This window comes from Meles meles, chromosome 10 (genome assembly GCF_922984935.1).
Source record: "Meles meles chromosome 10, mMelMel3.1 paternal haplotype, whole genome shotgun sequence".
NCBI lineage: Eukaryota > Metazoa > Chordata > Mammalia > Carnivora > Mustelidae > Meles > Meles meles.
The window spans coordinates 10,721,474-10,749,163 of NC_060075.1; the positions used below are offsets into that span (position 1 = coordinate 10,721,474).

General features: G+C 40.4%; 1 protein-coding gene across 5 annotated transcripts in view; it reads left to right on the forward strand.

The window, feature by feature from the left end:
* The window catches only part of TPK1 (thiamin pyrophosphokinase 1), a 350,875-nt gene that overhangs the window by 241,537 nt on the left and 81,648 nt on the right, over positions 1 to 27,690 (forward strand). For all 5 annotated transcript variants that reach the window (XM_046020778.1, XM_046020781.1, XM_046020780.1 and 2 more), the window contains one exon: positions 19,841 to 19,952. In XM_046020778.1, the coding sequence (XP_045876734.1) occupies positions 19,841 to 19,952 (112 nt within the window). The remainder of the gene's footprint in view (positions 1 to 19,840; positions 19,953 to 27,690) is intronic.

Genomic DNA, 27,690 nt, shown 5'->3' on the forward strand with positions numbered 1-27,690 from the left:
ATGGAGTATATTTGCCCAGCCACTCTGCAAACTGGACACTAAATTGCTTCCAAACCTTGCATCCCTCCAGCCCCACCCTGCTTCACCACCCAAATAATACTGGATTGAGCCCTCTCACTATATACCCTTATGGACCCGTGTGAGCTTTTCTTCGATGCGTCTGTAGCTAGAAAAAGTATTTCTACATCATAGGACATAGGTTTGCTTTATTTAACTAGTTCGACATTGCCCTCTAGAATGCTGCCTTTACCCAGCCAGCAGTATGTGAGGGTTTTTTATTTTTCTTGTGTTTAAAGATTATCGCTGTATCCTCACCAACATTTCACATTATCCAAATTTCTGGATATAAAGTGTATAGGAATCAAGTGATATCTTGCTGTGTTCGCTTGTATTTCTGTAATGACTAATGTAATGAGTCTTGAGCAACTCATTATATGCTTGTTATTTTTTTTTTAATGTAAGAAGTGTTTGTATATTTTTGCTTTGAGAGGTTTTGAGGGGTTTTGTTTTTACTTATTTTAATTCTAGTGTAATTAGCATACAGTGTTACATTACATCACCCGGTGCCCATCAGGACAAGCATACTCCTTCATCCTGCTTGTTAGTGTTAACTCATTTTTTCTGTTGGGGATACTGTCGGCTTTTTATTGCTGTGTTTCTTATATATTTTTAAGATGAATCCTCTGTCAGTTTTGAACATTACACAGTGTCTCTTCTCATTACATCATCTGTCTATTAGCTTTGTCGAACAGAATAAGCAGTTTGGTCTTGGGCTTGGTGGACGGTGGTACCATTTACCGACAGGCTGAAAATATGGAGGGGCAGACTGCAGGTAGAAACCAAGTCTCATTGGACTGTGTTAAGTCAGAGATGCCCACCGAGCCTTCAAATACGAATCTTGAGCAGGCAGTTAAATATCCGACTCTGGAGTGAACGTTAGATTTTGTTAAGCCTCAATATTTTTTTTTAAAGATTTTATTTATTTATTTGACAGAGAGAGATCACAAGTAGGCAGAGAGGCAGGCAGAGAGAGAGAGAGGAAGAAGCAGGCTCCCCACCAAGCAGAGAGCCCGATGCGGGACTCGATCCCAGGACCCTGGGATCATGACCTGAGCCGAAGGCAGAGGCTTAAACCACTGAGCCACCCAGGTGCCCAAGTCTCAATATTTTATATTGTTCTCATTATTCCTTAAAGATTTTCTTTTCTTATTTTTATTTATTTTTAAAAATCTGGAGCTCTTTAAAGTTTTAGAGAAAATTTTTATTTAAGAAATTGGATTTGAAAGTACTTTTATTTGTATCATAGTAGTAATTTTTTGCTATACATATGTCATTTTGACTATAATTTCATTTTTTTATAATCCCAAATACTTAATCTATGTAGCATGCGGTATAGTTCTAACCCTACTTGCCCTCTGGCCCCCTAACTCTCCTGTCTGGTTTCAAGGGCTCTCTAGATGTATTTCATAAAACATTTACTATTCACTGTTTAAGTGATTTTTCCTCCATTTCACACTGAAATTATAAGAAATAACTCAAGGTGACTCTCATCTTTAAATTGAAAATGAAAAGTAGTTTTGAAGCAAATCTGTAATATGTTCATGGGATTTAGTTACCAAGTATTGAGCATTCTAGTTTTAGGGCCATCTTCCATGAGAAAAAACATAGCCGTGGGTATGCAGATGTGTGTCTTTTTAAGCATGGAAACAGTTTTACCTCAGGATTATTATTTTTAAAAGCAAAACCTTAATTATTAAATGCTTTTTTGAATAAAAACAAGACACTTTACAGTTCTTGCCAGAAGTTTATCTTTGGCAACTTCTGAGCTTGCAAATGACAGAAAAAATATTTGAGTCAAACAAAAATGCTAATGTACTTTTTCTTTTCTCTTGAAGGCTTACTCGCAATGGTTATTCTAGATTCCTCCAGATTATAATTTTTTACAAGATTTATTTTTTACTTTCATAAAATAAAAGTTATTTCTATTATACACAATTGTTTATCTGTCTATTATATATCTTTTTATGAACCATAACCAATTCATTATCACATATACATGTATTTTAAGTAAAACTAATCCTTTTGGTTGTTGCAAATAATACAAAGAATCTAATTGGGATCTGCGGTTATTAACATAAATCCATGGCTTTATATCTTAAGATACATTCACAGTTTACTTTTTATTATTTAGGAAGAAACTATATTATCTTAGCTATTGAAGTTTTAGAGATGACATTTCTTTCTACAGGGGATGTGTGACCATCGTTGAGGAGCCAAAACAGGGAAAATCTTTCTTTTAGGTACCCCCAAAAAAAAGCATATATTGCTGAGCTGAGCACTCATAAAAATGACTGGTGGTACTTTCAGGCATCATTCATCAGACTTACATTTTAGAGGGAAAAAAAATCTCATTATCCACTCCATATTCATTTAAGTTTTAAGTGCTTAGAAGACTTGTCATAACCTAGACTTAAGGTCTGAAATGGTAAATCTGGACACGTCTCCACTCCAGCAGCTCCTCCAGGCACCACTAGAGCTCTGAGCGCCCCCACCTACTGGAGCTTTCCATCCTGTTCTGCCCTGGTTCTTACACACTCTTCCCCATCACTCCGCACTTTGTGATGTCATTAGCTTCTGCATCTTCCCTTATTTCAAAACGAGATGCATCTGAAAGTTTCCCATTCGGTAAGAAATGCCAGAAGAATATATTGGGCATGTTGCACTTGCATCAACACAATCACAACGAGCAAGTGAGGAGTACTTGATTATATTCACTTGGGCCTAGAGAACCTGATCTCTGTGAGGCTGTAAAACATGATATTGGCCTTAATTTTGTGCTCTTTGTGCAGGGCCCAGAGCCCTTTCCCTCTGCCATACCATGCCGGTTTCTCATAGAGCAGAATTAGTCTGACTTTTTTAATTGATTCTATTTTAGTATGTAAGTCTGGGCTGGGAGAGAAAGGACTGGAAATATTATGTATTCATTAGTATCTGAGAAGTGGCAGGTTAAAATGAGCTACTTGGGTTTAAAAGCATATGTGTCATATATATCGTTCTTTCACTTGCAAAAGTATGTTATTTATGTTAACATTTAGATGCTAACTTTCCTCATTTGAGGAAGGGGTATCTGTCTTTCCTTTCAGAATGCATTTTTTCCTAAGTTATTTAAAGAATAGAGTGAGGTCATTTATTAATACTCAAAGCTACTAAGGCATCAATCTTCTGCTCTCAGAAGGAGGACATAAATAGAAACAATTTTAATGGGGGCGGGGAACTGCCTGGTTTTAAAAACTGTCTTTTTATGCTATCTAATGTTACATTCTCTTTGAAGGAAAAGACAGACAGGAAAAGTTGGTAAGACAGTTCCTACAGGATGGGTCTTAATTTCTCTCTACAGTATACACGGGGCAGCCTAGCTCCTGTCACTTCAGTGATCATGTTTCTAAAAATCGAACAATTCACTTTTCAAGTGAGTAATGTATAAAAATCATTAAGGATTTAAAATGGCCACAAAATTACATTTCCCCAGTGACTTCTTATGCCAGCTGTTGCATCCATCTCGGAGTCAGGAGATGAGGTTTCAGATTTTGACTGCTACTCATATACCATGTCCAAACAACCCTGTGAATTGTGGAATTCATGGAGATTCTACGATGTAAAATAAAGCTGTGCAATTAGGGCATTTTTTAAAAAATATTTTATTTATTTTATAAGTAGGCAGAGAGAGAGAGGGAGAGAAAGGAGGAAACAGGTTCCCTGCTGAGCAGAGAGCCCGATGCAGGACTCGATCCCAGGACCTTGAGATCATGACCTGAGCCGAAGGCAGAGGCTTTAACCCCCTGAGCCACCCAGGCGCCCCCAATTAGGGCATTTTTTTTTTTTTTTAAGATTTTTATTTATTTATTTGACAGCGAGAGAGAGAGATCACAGGTAGGCAGAGAGGCAGGCAGAGACAGAGGGAAGCAGGCTCCCTGCCGAGCAGAGAGCCTGACGCGGGACTCGATCCCAGGACCCCGAGACCACGACCCGAGCCGAAGGCAGCGGCCTAACCCACTGAGCCACCCAGGTGCCCCAATTAGGGCATTTTTAAGACACATAATGATTTGGTCATATTGGTTTTCCCCTCATGTAATGGCCTCAATGCCCACGACTTCGTCTATTTTCACAGCAGCCTGGAGGTCCTGAGAAAGTGATGTCACACTGCTATGTAGACTGGCCTTAGAATGGAGACTGAGGCTGGAAAGGGGCAGTGTAGACATAGGTGAAATTATATTAACATGTTTCTTATAAAAGCACCACATGGAAATTGTAATGTGTCTTCTGTCTCTTGTTTTCTCTGTTGGCTTATCTAACAAAATTAATAATTAAGGATAAGCAACAGAGCCCCTATCCTGATACAGACATGCTGTTCACACATTAAACCTACTTTATCCCTTTCTGTTGGTTTGCCATGACAAAGTAATGACCATGAGGTAGCTGAGATTTATTGGCAACCATTCTAAGTGCTTCATGGGTACTATTGACTTAACCCCTGCAACACCTTTGTGATATTAGATAGTATCTCCTCAATTTTGCAGATGAGGGAATTGAGATATAAAGAGATGAATTCCGTTGTCCAAAGTCACACAGCCAGTAAGTGGCAGAAGACCGTTTGGTCCAGATGGTCAGACCTGAGTCTGTGCCAGTCCCCACCGTGGTGTAACTGCTTGTCTTGACGTTGTCGTCGCCGACACGATGATAGGTACAAGCTAAAACACAGTGGCTGACAGCGAATGCCAGCATCCTCATAAAAACAGTCATCTGGATGGCTATTAATAGAACTGTATTAACTTTTATTAAGATAAACAACCAAATGAGAAAGCATCATTGAATTATTGTCATAGTTAAGTAGAGGTAATTCATTAATTGCAAACCTTGCAGATTAAAGGTCCTGAGTTTTCAACTATTTTTCACATGGGATTGTTTTCAGCCCTTTGTGAGGTACATGAGTATATCTCAGAGAAAATGCCCAGATGCTGTGGCTCAGATGTTAAATGCCAAATGGTAAAAACTAATGGTTACTAATTATTAGAATAAAGGCTTCCCATGACCTATTTCTTAATGTTCCCTGCAAAAAAGAATTACTGACATCATACAGGAAAAAAAAAATTTAAATATTTTGTCCTGACGTAAAAAAACAAAAAAAACCCCTCTTTAATGTTACTTGTTTATTATATGTAGCTGGTTGCATATCCTTATCTATTTCACTTGTCATTGTGTCCTTGGCTTGTGTCTTAGTGTGCCCAAACCCAAAATGCGGCTTGCACATTTTGAGTGTGGAACAGCAAAGTCAGAGCATTAATCATGATAAAAAGTCACTAAGTCTGCGACAGTATTTCATTTGGATTTGGAGAATGAAGGAGAGGATATTAAAATGCCTGTGACATTCAAGAGCAGGACCTTTATTTTTTATAATCCCAGAGACTGTTTTCTTACAGATGACTTTAGGAATTAAAACCTAAAAACATCCTTTGTGAGCTGGTTTTTCTAAGCACTGGCACTCCACAATGAAACTGCTGTGCCTTTCTTGTCCAGGTCTAGAGGAAAAAAGTGCTATCAGTTATTTAGAATCTGATTTATGCCTTAAGAGAGTGGCTGCCATTCTCTGTGATTTCATGGAAGCCGGGTATCAAGGAGCAATTTTCGAAGAATTGAAAGCTGGTGCAGGGTTATGAATAAACTCAGAGAAGCTTTGACCTTCCCTGTCAAATGATAAGGCCATAAATATGTTGGTAATTCTGCTTTGTTGTGAGTACCTGTTCTTTTCCATCATTGTGGAGTTTCTAGGATACCATAAACTGGTAGCAGCAAAACTAAGACAAAATTTTTTATTGTATAAAATATTAGAAGAATAGAAAATGGAAGGTAGAGAATACAGGAAGCGGCTTCTTGTGTGTTGCTTCTGAAGTATGTCTGGCATTAGAGGATTCAGTTTTGGAAACTTATAGTATCCAGAGCAAAATTTAAGAATAACTATTTGGCGGGGGAGCGCCTGGGCGGCTTGGTCAGTTAAGCGACTGCCTTCGGCTCAGATGGTGATCCCAGGGTCTTGGGAGCAAATCCCCACATTGAACTCCCTGCTCAGCAGGGAGTCTGCTTCTCCCTCTCCCTCTCTTCTCCCCACCCCAGCTCATGCTTGTACTCTCTGTCTCTCACCGAAATAAATAAAATAACTATTTGGTCACATTTTATCATTTATTTGAATGATATTAAATAAATGACTTTAGGACAGGGAGTGTAAAATAGTTAATGTCCATTATTTTAATGCTTTTTTTCTTATAATGCCAAATTCATTATGAAATAGGGCTCATTTTTGCTTTGAGGTGGTCTTTTTAAATAATCACACATAGTACAGTGATTTTGAATGTATGTAATAATGTTTTTAAACAAAAATGTTGTTTTTCTGTTTCTTTTATCTTAATTTCATTAAGATGAAATTTAATGATTGTTGGGGAACCTTTTGTGCCTCCAACTTCACTCTTCCTCTTCCCCGAGTTAGTAACTTAAGAAAGAATAAAGATGAGGGAGAATCAATCCCAATAACCCACAGAGAAGGGGGCAAAGAAGAGCTGGTAGTTTTCTTTTGGAAACCACTTACCATACTTCCACTTTTGTTTCCATGCACTCTTGTGAACAAAATATATATGTGTGTGTGTGTGTGTGTGTGTGTGTGTGTGTGTGTGTGTGTGTGTATACATATATATGTATATATATGTATGTGTATATGTGTGTGTGTATATATATTTGCCTATTCTGTTTTATGGACATTAAAAGAAGTAGAGAGGGCACATGAAGAAAAGGGGAAAAGCAATGGACATCTAAATAAAGCAAGGCAGGCACAGGCACCCAGAAAGGGATAGCAAAAGTTTGAGGGTGCATTAGTCCACCATTGCCGTGTAACAAATTGCCACAACCCTTGGTAGCTGAAAACAGTAGTAAACATTTATTATATTTCAAACTTTCTTTGAAGGTTTAGAATTTGGGCTTTTCTGGGTGCTTTAAGCTTGGGGGTCTCATGAAGTTCAGTTGCCTTGGGCATCACAGTTCTAGGATTCCAAGGCAAGTCATTCATATATACATGGCAAGTTGGTGCTAGCTGGTTGGGGAGGGGGATCGCTTCACCCCTCTCTATCTGGGCCTCTGCAGGGCTGTATGAATGTCCTCATGACTTGGTGACTGACTTCCCCCAGAGCAAGTGATCTATAAAAGCAAGCAGGGGGGCAGCTGTCAGACTTGTTAGGACCTAGCCTAGAAGTCACACACCAACACTTCTTCAGTACCCAGTTGATATACAAGCTTGTCCTGTTCGCTGCAGGGAATCACTACACAAAGACATAAAATACCAGGATGCAAGGTTCATTGGGTGCCATTTTGGAGACTGACTACCCCCGAGAAATATGAAAAAGAGATACATGAACTCACAGACTTGTATGAATGGGAGAGGGTGAAAGACTAGGTAGTTCAGTTATGGGGATGATTGTTGTGCAACACACTTGATTTGTGACAAATGTGGAGACTGCCATGTTCCTTACACTGAAGGTGTTCCTTACTGCAGACCCACTGCATTGCACCCAATATGCCTCCCTGTGCCTTCATGATAATCATCTTGACAGCACAGAATATAATGATATTTATCTAGAAATCTTACCATATCAAAAAAATATCCACTTTTCCCTGCAAAAATCAGTACTTTCAACTTTCTTACACTGAAGACTCTTGCCTCATATAAGAGGTACCAAAATAACAGTTAAGATGATGGTCTGTCGAACTTGAAAGGTATATTTATGACAACATTTTACCAACATATAATATATAATGGGGTACTTTTCAGGTTACTTTTAGCAGACAAAATTATCCCAACATTGTTGACACGAAAAATGAGAGGCAAGTAAATTGACTGTCTAAAATTGAAAGTAATGCATTGTTTGGTTGCCCATTTTAATCCTTTTAATAATAGCGAATGTTTATAGAGCATTCAGTCTGTGGCAGGCACTATTCTAAGTACCTCACATATCAAGTCATTTAATCCTCAGCAATCCTTTTGTTCTGGTTTTATAGATAAAAAAATGAAATACAAACATGGTGAAAAGGGATTTCGATCCATGAAGGCTTTCTTCAGCACCCGTGCCCTGAACTACAGTGCTGTGCATATAACAGGCTCCCTCCAGCTAGCTCAGAACCCAGATTCATTAATAATGACAACATTTTTCTCAGATCCACTCCAGTGTATCTAGCTAGACTTCTCAGTGCTAGAAGAGGGAAATGGAAATCTTCCAGAAAGCTAGTAGGGTTTCTCTCGATGGTTAGTGTGGAGGTAGGTAGGTCTGAGTTGACTTTGTCAAAGGATCACTGTAGATGCTGATTTGAGAATAAGCTCTATTGGGACAAGGGGAGATCTTGTTATGGGGAGTTGGATAGAGTGGTAGTAAAAGAAATTTTGAGTAGCGATAGGAATCTAGGTATATTGAGAATAAAGAGGATTTCCTTTTGGGTGTAAGAAAAGAGGAAAAACTTTTTGCCAAAGCAGTTGGAAAGATGAAGTCCTTATCAACTCAGATAAAGATAGGGTGAGTTTGAGGTCAAAGATCAGGGTGTATCACAGGGGCAACTGGATGATCAGGAGCAGAGTTAGAGAAGTCTCAGCTAGAGATACAGATTGGGGATTTGCCAAGATCTAGATGGTTCAGCTCACAAAGGGCATAGCTAGATAATTTGGACAAGAGGATCTAGCTGAGACAGAGATTGAGCCCTAGGATCTGGAGAGAAGAAGAAGACCCAGCAAAAGAAATTGGGGGTGAAGAGGGAAAACCAAGAGTGTGGTGGTCTGCAGGCGAAGGAAAGATGGTATGTCAGGGAGGAGAGAGGAATAACTCATTGTGAATTCTACTGGAAGGTGAGGACTAATAACTGACCATTGGGTTTAACAGTTTGGAGGTCATTGGTTATCTTGATGAAAGCAAATATGGAGGTATAAGCAAAAGTTTAACTGAATGAATGCAAGAGAATTGGAAGTGAGGAAATAGTGAACTAGTAAACAGTAAGTCCAGGAGTTTTAATGTAAAGAAGAACAAAGACAGGACAGTGAGGTTAGTAGCTATCACATAAATTAGAGGTTGAGAGTAGTTATCATGGAAACGGATGAGCTCAGTGCCGTAAATATTTTTTGTAAATATTTCTGGTAAATATTTATTGTATTCCTACTGTGTCTAACAATGTACAAAATTTTAAAGATATAAAAATGGATAAGACATGGCTTCTCTCCTTGATGTGTTTACTTTCCAGTGAGAGAGTTAGATGTAAAACAGTGTGCTGTGGAGTCTCTACGGTGTGCGGATATCCAGGTTGCGGATTTAGGGAGGGCCCTGGAGAGGGATGATGGAGAAGGGGGTGTCTGAGCTGCGTCTTGGGACTTGTACCATCTGAGTAATAATCCAGCTGCTTCCAATTACTATTTTAGGATCTAGGGGAGAAACAAAATTGTCCTATTGGTTCCTGACTAAAAGTAGCCAAGTCTTAAAAAATCCTTTAGTGTGTTAATTTTCTTAATCTTAGTCCAGTCATTGATTTGCTTGCACTGTTCTTTGTGAACTTCCGGAAAACTCAACAGCATGTTTTGAAAACACCAATGTGTGCCCCAAACATTCTTATCAGCACCCTCCCTATATTCAGCCACTAACAAAGAACAAGTAAATGAACAAGGATGTGTAAATAGAATGGGGAGTATCGGAGATAAGCGGATGAAGCCAAGGAAGGTAGATGTTCATTCGCTTATTAATTCCTTCATTTACTGTTCATGTATTTGGTCTTTATGGTAAACTTCGGACAGGGTCATGCAAAAGCTTAACTTGGACAGTGAATACAGGGAAAAAGTAAAAATGAGAAGAGGAGCAAAGGAATGACATTCTGATGGGCTTTTGAAGTTAGAAGCCCAGAAAAACATGATAATGTAGTAAAAAAGTAGATTTTAAAATGATGCCATACTGAGGTGTAGACCCCACATTTCCCAGCTACTAGTTGAGTGATCTTGAGCAAGTAATGACTGTACGGAGTCTGTGATTTCCGAGTGGTAACTCTACCACTCAAGCTTGTTGTGGGAACTAGGATGCCCAGTGGAATGTTAGGACATAGCCGATACTCAGAAATTGTTACATCACTTCTCTTTTTCTTTACCTGGAGCTTTCTCGTTATTTCTTCTAGTTTATAAAGTTTGGTAGTCACGCTGGAGTTTGGGATAAATAATTGCAGAGCTGTCTTTCTCTCCCCTCTTCTTCGGGAGCACCAACAACGTGCTATGAGCATTGTGAACGTGACTGGGGGAGAAAAACCCAAAAACTAGACACCCAACTCAGACACACAGGCTGGATATAAGCCCTGCTGCATCTCTGCAAGCAGAAACACTTCCCGGAGTCTGTTCGGGCAGGAGAATGGACAGGATCCTTCCAGAAATTCTGTCCTTCCTGTCTGCTCCCCTACCAGTCTTACTGACCTGCAGCTTCTGGGAGAAGAGAGAGAGGAGGAGTATGGGGTGGGGTTTATTGAGCCTGACGAAATGGAGAGGTCAGCTAGAGGAGAATGTTGGTGCCGGAGTTATTGTGGGGAGCTCTGTTGTGACTCTACATACCGCTGTTCTATAGAGGGAAGGTTGGGGGTGGTTGATGATACAAGGAGGAAAGTTGAAATGTATATTGCAGTGCTGCGATTCTCCTCAACCCTTGACCAATTAGGAGAAAATTTAAAAACTAAGCCCAGTGGATTTAGAGGCTGAACTGAATTGTATTTAAGTTATTTGCTTGCACTGAAAAAAAAAAAAAAAAAAAAACGGTGTCTTGGGGACACCTGGGTGGCTCAGTGAGTAAAGAGTCTAACTTCGGTTCATGTCATGATCTCAGGGTCCTGGGAATCAAGAGCCCTCCTTCCCCCATCAGGCTCCCTGCTCAGTGGGGAGTTTGCTTGTCCCTACTCTTCCTCTGCCCCTCCTCCCATTCGTGTGCATGTATACTCCCTGTCATGCTCTCTCTCTCTCAAATAAAATCTTGAAAAAAAAAAAAAAGAGAGTCTCATGTTACCTTAGTAGTAGGCTCAATTCATATTGAGCATTTCAAAAACAAAGAATTGCATTTTGGATGTGATGACTAGATAAGAGACTCAGAAGGAGTTCTTAGAACTTTCCTAAATTTGGTGGTCAAAGTTCGTATTTCTACTCCTATAAAGGACAAGGTGTGGTGTATATATATACAATGGAATATTATGCAGCCATCAGAAACTGAAATCTTGATATTTGCAACGACATGGATGGAACTAGAGAGTATCATGCTAAGTGAATAAGTCAGTCAGAGAAAGACAATTATATGATCTTGCTGATATGTGGAATTTGAGAAACAAGGCAGAGGATCATGGGGGGGGAGGAAAAAATGAAATGGGACAAAACCAGAGAGAGAGACAAACTGTAAGAGACTCTTGATCTCAGGAAACAAACTGAGGGTTGCTGGAGTGGAGGGGTGTGGGAGGGATGGGGTGCCAGGGTGAGGGACATTGGGTAGGGTGAGTGCTATGGTGAGTGCTGTGAATTGTGTAAGACTGATGATTCACAGACCTGTACCCCTGAAACAAATAATATATGTTAACTAAAAGGACAATTTCAAAATAGGGGAACATTTTTTTAAAGCTTACTAAAGACTAGAGTTTTTATAAAGCAAATGAAAATATGATTCTTCTCATGAAGACAAATTAATGCTCTATGAAGGTTTAATATAAAATGCTTAAAGAAAAAAATTTCATTTTCTCCCTTCCCTCTATTTTAGATTAGTCTTAGGAGTAATCACATTTATTTTCTTTCAAAAATTACTGGGTCAAAGTACCTACGCTTTTATAAAATAAAAAGCAGAAAAGAGTGGAGGGAAAACGTGTTCCGTTTCAATTTGGACGACCTGATGGAGGAAGAGCGAGTAAATCAAGTTGTAATGTGAATGTTGGAAGTCCCGTTCTTGGCACCTTGTACGTGGTATCTCACTTAGCCCTCAAAACAACCCAGTGAGGTAGTATTGTAAATCCCATTTTACACACATAAAGTGTGTACTCTATATACACCTTGAAGTGTATTTCGAGTCCTGTTGGCAAGTGCTTATAACTACTGGTGGTGTGTGCCTCTGTCCTGGTGTCCAGTTAGGCAGACACTATCTACACAAAGAAGTCTACATGTGTGTACTGAGTTCTTTGAGTTCAACTGAACAATCCCTCATGCACTCAAACTTTGATAAAGATTTTACTAAGCATATTGACGATTTTTATCAATACATTTTGCTCTAAGCCATTGATCAATCAGATATTTATTAGACACTTAATATGTTTCTTCCGTTGTGCTGTAAATCCCACAGAAATAAAAGGCAGCGGTCTTTGCCTTCAAATCCATTCTATTCTTTTTAAGGATACAACATGCACCTGTGTGAGACATGCAGTATGGCAACAAAATGCTAGTATAAAGATGGTAGCCATTAGAAGCAAGTCATCTATGTTAACTAAAAGACACAAGGCATTTTCATAAAAGAGTGGAGCTTGCCCTTTGCTCAGAAGTTTGTCCAGGTTAACAAACTTGCTGGAGAAACAGCATAGGAATAGACAGAACATGGGCAATCCTGATTATTCTCATCTGAAACTATTTGAAAATTCTGCAGTCACTCTAACTCAAAATACATCTTTTGGCATAACCTGTCCTATTAGAAATGCTTGCTTCTGGGATAAGTATTATCTTTAGAAGTCATCATTTGAAATGTCTGTAGCTTTGGGAGGAGCCAAGAGGAGTTTTCTGACACTCAAGCATGAGGGCACTCACCAGATGTCTCCCCTGACTGGAATAAAGGCGGGGGGGGGGGGGGGGATAAGACAGAATGGAAGCGTTGTAAAAAAGCATCAATACAGAGTGACAGAAAATAGTGGATGAATATCAGTTTTATTTTGAAATAGCTAGTGTTGGGCATTAATGAGGAAATTATCCTATCATAATATTCTACTATCTCTAGCAATCGTAGGTATTTCATAAATATTTTTGACTTTTGAATTAACAAACTAGCTTAACTAGCGTGAAGGAGGCTTTCTTTTGAAAACAGTATTGTCATTAATCTTTTAATCAGAGAGTAAGTCTACCTCATGTCAAAACATACAATTTCAGCCTGAGGTTATCCAATAATTTCCAAAACAAAAATCAGGCGGAGATTCTTTTTTTTTTTTTTTTAAAGATTTTATTTATTTATTTGAGAGAGAATGAGTGAGAGAGAACATGAGAGAGGAGAAAGTCAGAGGGAGAAGCAGACTCTCCAAGGAGCTGGGAGCCTGATGCGGGACTCGATCCTGGAAGTCCAGGATCATGACCTGAGCCGAAGGCAGTCGCCCAACCAACTGAGCCACCCAGGCGCCCCAGGTGGAGAGCCTTAATTTCAAAACACATTACTGAAGTGTTCTGGCTGTGGAAATATTAAACCAAAGTATTATAATTTTGGATGCAGCGTATAATTCCGAATTAGTATTTTACTACATGCGCTTCTTGAAATGCAGATTCCATGGGTAATTATGAGGTGTTATTTGAGAGCAGGAGGAGGATCTGTAGTCAGGTAAGTTTAGGGGAGCTCTCACTCGGATAAACAGCATTTCTTCGCTACAGAACTACCTGGAACATCTAATCATGCTGGAGTATATTGTGACTTCAGGAGGAGCTCTTTCCGATCTTACCAGATCCTGGGAGTCGTGCTCTTTGGACTGTTTAGAAAATGTGCTTCTGTTGTGGTCAGTAACTCTAAATCTGTCTACAGGGAAGCTATTAATGAATTTTCAAAAGGAAATATCTTAAATAAGATATGTAAATATATATGTAACAATTCTTTACAGACTACTTTGAATAAAACCAACACACTTGTGTTTTGAATTCTGCACTTGTGAAGCAGAATAAAAGTAGAGACACAAGCCTTCTAGCTCTGAGATGTTACAGCTACAGAGTCACTGTGGAGGCCATTGCTCTCGCGAGTACTTTCTGGCCCACAGTCTCAGCATGAAAATGCACCATCGCAGAGGTCTGTGTTTGCGAGAGGGGCCGCTTCTTTTCCTGGCAAGTACAATGCAGGTACCTCCATCCGCGCCTTTCCCTGTCTCTTCCTGCAGGCTGTTTAATTTCCTGCAGTGTTTGTTGATAAATTTTTAAGTACCTGGACAAACTAACGAAAAATGAGCTACCAGAGGTTATCCTATGTTTCATCCGTGTGCAGTGGTGTTTCATTCATACTGGGTCTGTGTGCCGGAAATCTTAGCTGCAGGTAGCCACAGGGCGTGAGTGCAGCAATAACAGCCATCTGATGAATGGTTATCCACTTTATAACTGGCATGGGCACCTGCTTCCGAATCTTCTGCACTAAATAGAAAGTACGTTTATGTTCTTCCTGTGTTCGATTGCTTTTGAATGGTCTGGTTAAACTGCTGTGTATTTTGTGAGATCCACACAAAGATCTCTTGCCATAAAACTTGGCATAGTCAATTGTATTTAACAATTTAGAGAAGTAAACAATTCCGATGGCTCGTTGATATTCTTGCAAAAGCAAAATCTGGGGTGAACGTCATCTAATCTCTCAGTGGTGTCATAGTCATTTGCAAAGAGGAAGCATAATGCAAAGTGACGGTGGTTTCTTACCCTTTCTTTAGGTATCTGTTTGTGTATGTTTTGCTCTCAGTTGACGCTGCAGTCTAGCTAAAGTGATCTTATGATGCTGCCTGCCTTTAACATGCTCATAAGTATGGTTTCCAGCACGGGTGCCAAGCAGTAGCTCTGCTACCTTTCACTAAACAACAATTTCATACCTTATTGAGGTTGTTAATATGTTAAAAATAACCACAATTGGAAAAGCGAACTGTCTGATTTTTGTCCCATCTTTACTATATAGAACTGCCTTTGACTTCAAAGAGTTATCTTAGCTCAGAACAGGGGACAAAGCAGGAACCTGTGCAATGATGCATGAGAGTAGATGGAAGTCAATGATTAGTTCATGCGCCTCTAGACTCCAGTAATGGCATAAATCTTTAGGGAAGTTCTTTAATGTCAGGCTGTATGCCTGCCTGTGTCAAATCACATATAGGCTAGCATATATTATGAATTGAGAAATCTGAGGATTTCTCAAAACAAAATTCCTTTTGTTGTTCATTTTTTAAAAGACATCCCACCGACTGAAGATACAGGAGAAAAGCATAATATTGTTCACCTTTAACCATGCAAAGCTAAATCTGCATATTTATAAACACTAAGACTGTTCACATATGGCTAAACATCTTATTGGAACAAAAGAAAAAATATTAATTGACTGCAGGCTCAAACCTATCTGTGACTTCTCAAGTTCACAAACTAGTTTATTCCCAGGTTAAAAATTTTAAGGTGTGTTGAGTGTTAACATAAGGAGGCAATGAATATATAGCAAGCCTAGAAAAGAAAGCTTACCACCGTGTCATTTAAATCAGTGGATTTTATAACAGCATCCTCTCCCTGGGATAATAAAACTTAACATGTATATGTGCTGTTTCCTTTGCATTATATGATGCAAGTTGAAGAATCTTCTCTTAGGGACTTAACGTCTACCAGTTGAGAAATCATTCCTTACTTCCTTCACCATTCTTTTTTTTTCTTCTTAATTTTAAATTCCAGTGTAGTTAACATAGTGTTATATTAGTTTCAGGTGTACAATATACTGATTCAACACTTCCGTACATCACCCAGTGCTCATTATGAAGAGTGCACTCCCTAATCCGCATCGCCTGTATCACCGCCAACCCCCCGCCCACCCAGCTCCCTCACCATTCTCTACAGAAGTTAGCTGGAACCCCAAACACACCGTGTTTAGCTAGCCATGACCAAACTGTCATGTAGACCACAAACAGGGAGGAAGGCCTTCAACCAAAGATAGGGACTAACTCTAACACACTAAAAATAAGACAAGGACAAGGACACACAACTCCCTCTTTGATAAGGAATGAAGTCCCAGTCTCTGTAACAGTGGGCCCCATTGTCAAAGATGCTGTTACCCCAGACAGAGGTAGAGCCCTCTGGGCCGGGTGAGCATTCCTGCCCTTCTGGTCCTGCCTGCCACCCAGTGCTCAGGAGGCTGTGGGTTACCTGCAGCCCCTCCGGTATGCTGTGCTTTCTGATGGGGACCCTGGCAGGACAGCTCTGATCAGGCCAGGATCCACCAACGGGAAAAGCCACCACCACTTTCTGTCCCTTTGCTACTTAAACCAAAGCACGCCTAAGGAAATCAGAATTTCGTATGAAGGAGGCTTTCAGAGTTTGTTGAAGTGTGTTATGTTTGCATCCGTGGACGATAATTTGTGTTATACTTAGCATCGATACCTTCAGAGTTATTTCTGTAAGGGAGAGTGGTAGGGAGAAATGATGCTCAAACTCGTCTGACAAAGCTAGCCAATGTAAATCAACTGAGGGAAAAATTCTGTACGAAGAAATTAAGGCAGCTCGTGGTTTAAACAAACAAAGCCCTGTTTTTTGGGGGGGGGGGGAGCCACCTAAGTGGAACGGTGCTGAGAAGCGGTTGGATGTTTCTCTCGGTGCAGTACCGGGCTGCTGGCTGCCGGAGGTGGCGCGCCTCCGGTCACATTGCTGCCAGTCCCCTTAAGGGATGAGAGACGGACGGGTCACGGAGAGACTTTTTTTCTTTTTACTTAGTAGACTATTCTTAAAATGGTTTTAGGTTTACAGAAAATTGAGCCAATTAGACAAAATTTCCATATATCTCCTCTCCAACTCACAATTTCCCCTATTATCTTGCTTTAGTGGGGGACTTGTGTGCAGGTGGTGAACCAGTATTGTATATTATTATTTGTAAAAGCCCATAATTTACTTTAGGGCTCACTGCTTGTGTTATAGATTCTTTGGGTCTTGACAAATACGTAAGGTTATGTATCCGTCGTGTCCCACAGAACAGCTTCACTGCCCTAACAACCTCCTGTGCCCCACCGTGCCCCCTCCCCCACCCCACCTGACCCCATCAGTGAGTGTCCTGCCACCGAGTCATGGCTTTACACGTGCACCCTCTGCAGAGTTGATTTCTCTTCCCTCACAGGCAGCAGGGAACCCCTGGCCTACATTCTGCCCCCGACTGCTCTGCACCTGATCGGGTCTCTGATCAGCATCTTCCCGACTGCTCTGCAGTCCATCCATGCAGGCATGACAGTGTCCGTGTGGACAGCTGCGTGAGTCACGTCGTGGATGCTAGCATGGAGGTTTATGAGGGAGGCCAGAGACATTTCAAGTCTCCTTTCTCGGTCCCCTTTTTGGACTTAGGCACGTTACCCATACTACCAGCTACTCAGGCCAGGAGCAATTTATAAATCCCTCCCCTTTAAAAGTCTACCCCTTGAGGCACTATTTCTTCATTCTTTTAGGATGTAACATGATGAGAAGGTGAGGGCCCATGCGCTTTCTTCCACCCCTCCGAACCTGTGCCTTCTGGCAGTGACTGCTTTTACTCCGAATATGTAAAATGTTTCCATAGCTGTAATAATAGACTCTGCGCTTTGCTCTGAATTGATCTAAAACAACAACAGTGATCATTATTCAGGAAGAAGATTAGTTTTCATTCCACTCCTAACTTTCTTCCGTTGCCATGTCCCACTTATTCCTCTTACTTGAATTATTCTTCAGAATTATTAAAATATTTCCCTATTTTTTTCTTCAGAGGAGTCTAAGAATTTCTGTCTTGTATCACTTTGTATCTAAACAACATATTATTTTTAGAAGATTTTAGTGTTGAGTCAGTTATGCTGGTTTGTTCGTGGCAATTATCTCTGGTCCAGGCAAGAATCCTCATTGGTTGATCCATTTGCCTTTAATCCATTTCCCTTTAATTCCTCTACCACATTCCCATTCTCCTTATTCTTCCCATAGGCAAACGTGTTTGTGTGTGTGTGTGTGTGTGTACATACATATATATATATATATACACACACACACATACATATATACATTTAAATTTTTAACATCTTTTTAAATTTTGTTGTTAGAAAAAGTGTATTGATGTGTTTGTATTTATTTCAACTTACATAGATAGGTTCTGTAATTTTTTTTTAAAGATTTTATTTATTAGAGAACAAGTGATAGGGACGGACAGAGAGAGAGTGTGCTTGCGCGCAAGAGGGGGTGGGGGAGGGGCAGAGGGGGAGAGAGAGAGAGAGAGAGAGAGAGAGAGAAACAGACTCCCTGCTGAGCAGGAACCCTGATAGAGGACTCAATCCCAGGACCTGATTCCAGGACCCAGAGGTCATGACCTGAGCTGAGGGCAGATGCTTAACTAACTGAGCCACCCAGGCACCCCTGATAGGTTCTGTAATTTATCCCAATTCTATTTCATGTGGCATTGTTTTCACAGGACATTTTGTTCTCAGTACACCCACGTTTCTCCAAGTGTGTCTAATCCATTGCTTGGTGTTTGTCTACCTGTGTTGCCCATTTTTCTTCTAGTGATGGGCATGAAGTTCAAATGTGTTTTACGTTTTCTTTAAATGGTCTTTGTGTTTGAATATATTTAAGCGCTCTTAATTGAATTTATGCCTTCAGATTGAGTGTTCAAATAGAAATGCATATTTACGAGTTGTATAGGTAGTAGAGATCTATATGAACTTGTGTTACATTTCAAGAACTGATAAGTAATTTAGAGAGCTATTTTCCTAATAAAAGCAATCCATTGACTAAAGACAAAGCCTACTCATACGCTGAGGTCTTCTCTATAGCAGAGTAGGTTCCCAGAGCCTGTAACAGAGTACAAAAGGCATACTTGGAATAAAATCCTGTAAAAGGTGGCAGAAGTACCTTACTCTGGTCATGTGTCATATATTAAGCTTTCAAATAATATTTTATTAAAATAAAGAACATCTTTATCCCCTCAGAGTTACATGAATTATGGAAAATATCTTTTCTATGTCATTACTGAATAGATGTGTGCCTTGGCATTTTCCCCATCATATCTTGAGGTATCTTTCTATAAAGACCATATATTCTGAGGATAATGACTAGAATCAAAAAGTAATGGAAAGTCATTACTTTGCAGAAGAAGAGGAAATTTCCAAGTATTTTATTTAAAAGCAAATGTTGTAGCCTTGATTAAATATTACATTTAACATTAACCTGCTTATAAACTGAAAACTTGGTAACATAGTAAATTATATCAGTTTTCATAATCCAGATGGGGAAAGGATACTCATTCCTCAAGGTAGATACTATTTCCTGGTAAAGGTACTTCTCACTGAGCATCACCTAGAGTAGCCACGGACATAGGAAGCAGATTAACCGTTCGCAGGACTGACATTGAATTCTGAAAGCTAGAAGTCCACTTATAAGATAAAGTAGAGATTTTACTTAGGGAGAAATGTTTTATTTACACTTAAGCAAGTGTTTGATTAAAACCCTAGCATGTGGAATCAGTTTAGTCTTTAGAATGAGCAAATATAGCTAGGAGTCCTGATTCTGCCCCGTTGTTATCTGTGTGGTCCTGGACACATTTAATCTCTGCAAACTGCAATTTTCTCATGTGTGAAAGTAACAACTAACAATAAACTACCCTGTAAAATTATGGCTAGGATTAAGTCAGGTGGAAGTTCCTGGGATTATTCAGGACATACTACTTAAATTTGTTATTAGGATTAAGTATGATAACCACGTGAGGTTCTGGGATGGCACCTGGGGCCTAGGCCTAGATCTTCAGTGCACATTAATGTCCTGTCCTTTCTCTTCCCTCTGCTGATTGTCATTCCTTCTCTACTTCAGGGAAAGCACAAAATGCATGTAGATACCGGAATGGAAGGTGATTGGTGCGGCCTTATTCCTATTGGACAGTCTTGCTATCATGTTACGACAACAGGCCTAAAGTGGAACCTCAGTAAGTAAAACCCTTGCACAAAGGGAGGTTTTCTTTCTTTAAAAAAAAAAAATAAAGTGTGTATGTGTGTGTATATATATCTATATATATCTGCTGTTAGGTCAAAGGTAGTCTGTGTTTAACCTTTCTGTGAACTGCCAGGCTATCTTCCAAAGGAGCTGCACCATTTTGTATTCCTACCAGTGATGTGTGAGGCCTTCAGTTTCTCTCACAGCCTCACCAGCTGTTACTGTCTTTTTGTTTTGACACATCTTAGTGGATATGCAGTGGTATCTTATGGTTTTATTTGCTCCCCCGACCAATGACTTACGATGTCAAACACTTTTCATGTGCTTATGGGTCATTAGTATATTTTCTTTGGAGTCCTGTCTTGATCTTTTGCTCATATTTTAATTGCATTATTTCCCTTTTTAGTTTGAGTTGTAAGATTTCCTTATATATCCCAGATTCAAGTCCTTTATCGGAGACCTGACTGGCAAATTAACTAAATTCATTAATTTAATTTTGATGAAGTCTGATTTTTTTTTTTTCCTCTCATGGATTGTACTTCTGGTGTTGAATCTAAGAATTCTTTGTCCAACCTTCTTCAAGATTTTGTGTTCTTGAAACCTTCCTTACTTTTCTAGAGAAGCAGCTACTCTAACTAAAGTAGCAAGTTCTTTTCATAGTGAAACCTCTATTTAGAGATTTAGATTAGCTGCTTTTACTGTTTTAAAATGTTTCCCAATGCTTACTAACTGTAATAGGTCCTAGTTATACTAAAACTGTCTGATTTGAAAGGAACAAAAAGTGAAGTGGGTATTTTCATGAAATAAATGTTGATTCCACAGTACACCATCAGGCTTGTGAAATAGGTCAGCTCTAGTCTCTTTAAGAATAATAGTAATTTAGTCAAAGAGCTTTGGTTGAATGTCAAAGGGATTGTCTCCTGATTGACCACTTTCCTCTAATGTTATAAAAACCAAATTACGGAACCACGTCATTCTTTTGTAAAACTCTTAGGTTCCCACAAGGAAATGAATACTTCAGGAAGTAAGTAATTTGAAGATAAAAAGATATTTTAAAAGACTTTTCTATGAACCAGTCCTGAAACAATTAGGAAAAACTAGAGATATTTGGAGGCAAATGTCTGGAGAGCTCATCAGAATTTGAAAGGATGGTGAGACAGATCTGCTCTAGTGCACAGAAATCTGTGACAGGCTTTGAAGCTGTTTAGCTGAAACTGACATGAGCTCCTGTTAGAAACTTCTTTTGAAAACATTTCCAACCTAAAACAATTGTACTCTTTGGAGTTCCATTTGTCCCTGGGACCCAGTCTCGACACCAGTGATGTCCTTCCGGATGTGCCAGGGACCTCGCTTTTCAGGGCTGGCACCAAGACTGGAGGGGCACTGAGCAGGGAGGAGGGCTGCCAGTCCAGGCAGTGGCCCTGTTTCCTTCCCCTGACGATGATGGGGAAGACTTGGAGTATTACCCAGGCTGCTTCGGGGCTCGTTAGAACATCCTCTGATCCTCTGTGTCCCACAGGAATACGCATGTCCTAATTCTATATAATAAAGTTGACTCTGGGAAGGGGCCCTTGGGCATGATGGGGTATTTAATCCTACTGTCAGTGATAATGTTTCAATCCTACAGAAATGCTTCGTACTATTATTTATATATTTACCGATTGCTTTGACTTTTGAGAAAAGTATTTTCCCCTACAATTTTATGTAAAATATGTAACTAGCAACTTAATAGAGTAGGCAAAGCCAGAGAATTGAGACACAGTGTTTCATCAGTTTTCTGCGGTGAGAGCGCTACCCAGGGGGGGTCTCGTGATAGGTAATATTGTGTCACTAAAAAGCAGTAGTAACAGCTGGGAAATGAGGCAATGTCAACTTGAAAAGCAGTGTTTAGATTTCTTCCACTGAGAGGGCAGGGTCCCTGCTTCACTTGCTGTCATTGTGAAAGCAGAGCCCTGAGGTCAATGTCAGCTTGTCAGTCACACCCATGAAGTGACAGGTTGGCCTGGGAAGGAGAAAGGAGGTGCAGTTACTCAGCCAGGTGCTGATCACTTCTTAGGTCAAGGAGAATATGCAAGTGCTCCTAAGGAAACCTATCAAAATCTCCTTCAGGGACAGGAGGGCGATCTGGCTGCCGTGTCTGTCACCCCACTGATCGCCAGTGTTGATTCAGCTGATGCGGCTGACTAGTCAAGTGCCCCCTTCCACCCTCACCGCGGCTCCTTGTGCATCCCTCCTGAAGCTGCGTGCTGGGCCATCGTGGATGACCTTCCCCGACAGAGGACCATTCTTCAGTCAGGACATAGGAGCTGTGCTTCCCGCTAGGACCTCCAGACAAGCGCTCAGGGTCCCTTTGCTGGAGAACGAGGGTAGTCTCCCAGTGAGGTGTTGCAAGTGCCTTTCTTTAAAAAAAACAAAAAGCGAAAACCCAAATCTCCCTCGGGGGTTCTGGAGTGGAGGCTGGCTGTCCCCCAGTCTTTACCCCCTCTAAAATGTGATGCCGCAAGTCCAGAAACTAACCTGATTTTCTTGGGTCCCCCAATAATGGGTCCATGGTCAAAGGAGCAAGACAGATAAAAAGTGAAGGTCAAGCAAAGCTTTATTTCACGCCAAGCATCAAGAATCAGACCCACTGGGGTGCCTGGGTGGCTCAGTGGGTTAAAGCCTCTGCCTTCAGCTCAGGTCATGATCTCGGGGTCCTGGGATCGAGCCCCGCATCGGGCTCTCTGCTCAGCAGGGAGCCTGTTCCCCCCCCCCCCCCCCGCCTGCCTCTCTGCCTATTTCTGACCTCTGTCAAATAAACAAATAAAATATTAAAAAAAAAAAGATTAAAAAAAAAAATCAGACCCACTGTCAAACAGACAGGTCGGGGCTGCCCCTTACAGAGAGGACGACCCCTCCCTGCTTTCCAGACTAACTTTTATAGAGCAAAGGCCATGTGGTTGGGCCTGGCGACACACAAGTGGCCAATTGAATTACAATTCACCCCATAGTAGCTATGGAAACTAGCCTATCACCTTGGTAGCTAGGAGACAGTAGGTGCCCCCACGGATTGAATGTCTCCACTGGACCTGACCCACGCTTGTATTTGGGCTGTTACCTGGGACTGGTTTCCCGGACTTGCTTTTAAATAAGTTCCCGGGGGGGGGGGGGGCAGGGTCAATTTAAGTTTTACTGCATAAACAACAAAATGGCTGTTTAACCGAGGTGGGACCGCTCTGGCTAAATAGGCCCTTACAATTTCCCTGTTTCAATTTGCAGTATCTCTCATCATGTTGTCTTTTTTTTTTTTTTTTAATTTATTTATTTTGACAGAGAGAGATCACAAGTAGATAGAGAGGCAGGCAGAGAGAGAGAGAGAGAGAGGGAAGCAGGCTCCCTGCTGAGCAGAGAGCCCGATGCAGGACTCGATCCAAGGACCCCAAGATCATGACCTGAGCCGAAGGCAGCGGCCTAACCCACTGAGCCACCCAGGCGCCCCTCATCATGTTGTCTTTAAAATAACCATGAAAAGGTGCCTCTGTACCCGTCACGCAGAAGTGAAACTCGACAGCTGGTGTTAAAGCTACCGATGCGACCGTAGTTTAGTTCCTGGCAGTACGCTGTGAACGTTCTGTGTCGTGGGTCCGGTACTGGCACTTTGGGCTCTGTTCCCTGGGGAGAAAAACAGCTGCATCGTAGGCGGGAGCGTCTGCAGCTTCACTGGGTGTGCGCATTGTTCTGACAGCAGGTACGCCACTGTCCGCTCACCCAGGAGAATACAAGAGCTTCCATATTCTGTGTCCTCTCGCCGTTCTTGGTATTGTCAGGTTTCGTCAGCTTTTTGCTGATCTGATACATGTCAGTGATATTGCATCACTGTCTCCGGTTGGGCTGAGGGAAGGCATCTTTTTGTAGTTACCAGCCACGCAGCATTGGTTTCTTCTTCTGTGCATCACTTTGTTTTGCCCATTTAGCCTTTGGATTATTTGTTTTTTTCTTATTATTAGAGGTTCTTCAGACCCCGATTATCTACTTCCTGGCTGTACTTTGCCTTTTCCAGTTGTTTATGGCATTTTTGTAGGCACTGAGGTTAGTAAGTTAAAGGAAGTCAAGTGTATCCATCTTTTTCTTGGGGATTTGTAGTTTTTGTCTTAAGTCATCTTTCTATTCTCCACAGTCATAGAGACGTTCTCACAATATAGTTCTAGTCTTATTTTTAGGCCTTTTCTTGCACCTGAAATTGATTTTTGTGTATGATACGGGCTACAGATCTGATTTTTTTCATTACTGATTATGAGTTGCCCTCGCACCGTTTATCTTACTTTCTCCAACCGAAAGTTCTCATGTGCAGGGGGAAAACTTGAATTTCTAGTGTCTTCTCTTGGCTTACACACTTCTTTCTATGCTGATCCCGCACTGCCCTGAGTAGCTTTGTAATAAATCCTGAAATATGGCTAAGGGAGTCTCTCAACTTTCTTATTCCAGAGTTTTATGGTTATTCTTGGCTTTTTGATCTTCACAAATGTTGTGAACTTGTCAAGTGTCATGCACACAATTCTATTGTGAGTTTTATTGGAATTATTTTTCATTTATAGATAAATTGGGAGATACAGCAATTGAGGAAGTAAATTCCTGCATGTGATTGAGCCTTCCATAAACATAATATCTGTCTCCATTTACTTAGAACTTTTTAACTGCTAAGTAAATGGAACTTTTTAACTGCTTTCAGTAATGTAAAACTTTTGTCCAAAAGATCCTATACATCTTATATAAGATTTATTTCTAGGAACCCTATATTTTGTGCTGATACTGTAAATTACACCTTTTAAAAACTTCCAATTTAAAAAAAACAACAAACTTCAATTCTCTGAGCTCCTTGGTGGTATATAGACAGACATTAAATTGGTTTAAATATATTATATCAATATATTGCTGAATGCTCTCACTGTTTCGGGGGGGGGGGCAGAGGAAGAGAGAGAGAGAGAATCTTAAGCAGGCTATACACCCAGTGTGGAGCCCCATGTGGGGCTCAATCTCACAACCCTGAGATTGTGACCTGAGCTGAAACCAAGAGCCAGACATTTAACTGGCTAACCCACCCAGGTATCCCTCTTTTATTGTTCCTAAAAAATGTGAGTGTAGATTCACTTGGATTTTCTCAGAAAGTCATATATTTGGTGGTAATTAAGTTTTCTTTCTTCTTCAATCATAACAAATATAACAAACACAACAAATGTGTTTGGTTATGACTAACTGAAACAGGAGCTTCAAAAAAAGCTTTAATTTCTCTTTAAAACAAAAAAAGGGGGAGGCACCTGTGTAGCTCAGTGGGTTAAAGCCTCTGCCTTCCGCTCAGGTCATGATCCCAGGGTCCAGGGATCGAGCCCTGCATCGGGCTCTCTGCTCAGCAGGGAACCTGCTTCCTCCTCTCTCTCTGCCAGCCTCTCTGACTACTTGTGATCTCTGTCAAATAAATAAAATTTTCTAAAAAAATGGAAAAAGCTTTAATTTCTTTTTCCCTCATGTAACAAAGTACAGAGGTAAGTAGTTACAGGGCGTGGCTTCCGTGGGCCTCTGAGCCTTTGCCTCAAACTCTTAAGATGTTGCAACTCAGGCCAGTCAGGTCCCCATTCAGCGTCAGGAGCAAGGAAGGGTAAGAGAAGACAGGGTAGCACACGTAACAGGAAAGTAAGCCTTTAGGGATTCCACCGTTTCCAGAAATCCTTTCTGCATCCAGCCTTTTGCCTCAGGGGCCAGAACTACCCAGCAGCCACCCTCGCTGCAGAAGAGGCTCGGTATGTGCAGTTTGTGTCAGAAGACGGGGCGGCCCAAGTGAAACCGAGGTTCTGTCAGAGAAGGGAAGAATGAGTAGGACTCTGCACTTCTCTCAGGAAATGTCTTTTCTTTGTCCACCATCTTGCTGAGCAGTTTAGCTGCACACATAAAATAAAATCTTATTTTCATTCTCGTTTGGCCATACTCTGAGGGGTGTTTCTCTTGTTGCTGTTGAGGAAACGGCAGTTAAGCAAACTGACTCTTATGCATTGATAATCATTTTTAACTCTGTCCTTTAGACCTCATTTTTCTTTGATGTCCTAAAGTTTTACTACCGTATGTGTAAGTGTGACCTTTCTTTTATTCTAATTGGTTTTCCTTCACCCTGGTAGGTGGTATAGTTAATGGCTTCTGCAGATTTTTCAGATATCCCCACTTTTCAGATAAGGACACATGGTAGTTCTAATAATTTGCCTAAATTCACATCATTAGGGATTGTTGCACTCAAAATTGGAATTCAAGTCTATAATGCTATTTTTCCTTATTTCCAATTAGTAAATGAAAGACTTTCTATCAAAGGTAAGTTGATGATAAAAAGAAATCACTAAAATGAATTTGGGATAAAGAGGGAAAAAACCAAGAGGAAGGCACACCTATGGGGAAACCTAGAAATGGAAAAGCTTGGGAAGAAGAATTTAAATTCTCTGGGACGGAGCTCTTAACTACTTTACACTTTGGCCTAAGACAATATCGAATGGAATTGCTTTCCGTTTGCCCAGCCCTCTTATTTATAACACTCAAATTGAGTGTGAAATTATGCATTCGTTCTTCCTTCTTTTATGTCCCTTCAAAGTATAGAAATAAATGACAGAATGAAATAATTTCATAGCACTGACTGAAAAAGACTCAAATCTAACCCACATGAAATATTCTTGAAGGGAAGAAATTAAGAGAAAACCATTTGAAAAGATTTTTCATCTCAATGGAAAATAATTTGTAGTAAGTGTGTACAGGTACCAAGATTTTCTGCAGGAGTTCTCTGTGAGGATTTTTAAGTGCCAGGCTCATAAGGGGACAGCTTATGGATCTCTAAAACTACACTGGGTAATAATGCAGTTTCAGTGAGAAGCACCCTGAATCCTCACTCCATTATGTCAAAGTATTTTCTGACCCGTTAGTTTGTGAGTCTGCAGTGCAGGGGAGAGGGCCCTGCTAGAGAGAGCAGATTGGGATTTCTTGGCTTATAGGTGTCATGGTTCAACGATAGCTCGGCCCACGTAGGTTATAACCTTTTGTGAGCTAATGCCACTAATGTGTGAGATGTTTTGTGATTTTAGGTGTCTTAATTAATTAATTAAGACTTATTAATTAGGTGTAATTAAAAACGTTACTGTTTTTAATTACTGCTTTTCTAGTCCAGTGCTGGAAAAATGGCACTCTGAATCTGTGACATCAGTATTTCCTGTGTGATTCAAGGACAGTATCTTTTGTATCTTTTTCTTTTTTAAGATTTATTTATTTATTTTAGAGAGAGACTGAGTGTGCAGTGGGGGAGAGGCAGAGGGTGAGAGTCTTAAAGCAGACTCTGTGCTGAGCGCTGCCAGTGTGGGGCTCAATCTCAGGATCCTGAGATCCTGACCTGAGCCAACAAGAATCGAATGCTTAACCCACTGCGCCATCCAGGCACCCAGGTCTCTTTTGAATCTTAATTCTTTGATAACTGGTGACCCACTTTGAATTGATGATATTAAGATTTTCACATAAAACACATGCATTAGAGATCAAAGGTGATAATCAGGATGGCTTTTTTTCTTTTCTTTTTTTTTTTTTTTGCCTCTATCCCCCACCCAAGGAAGCTGTTAGTGAACGTTTTCCACCCCAGACCATTTTCTTGACTTTACAAATAGGTGAAATGACTATTTCATCACATTTGAGATGTCAGCAATTAAAGGATGCATTTTTATTTTATGTTCAGT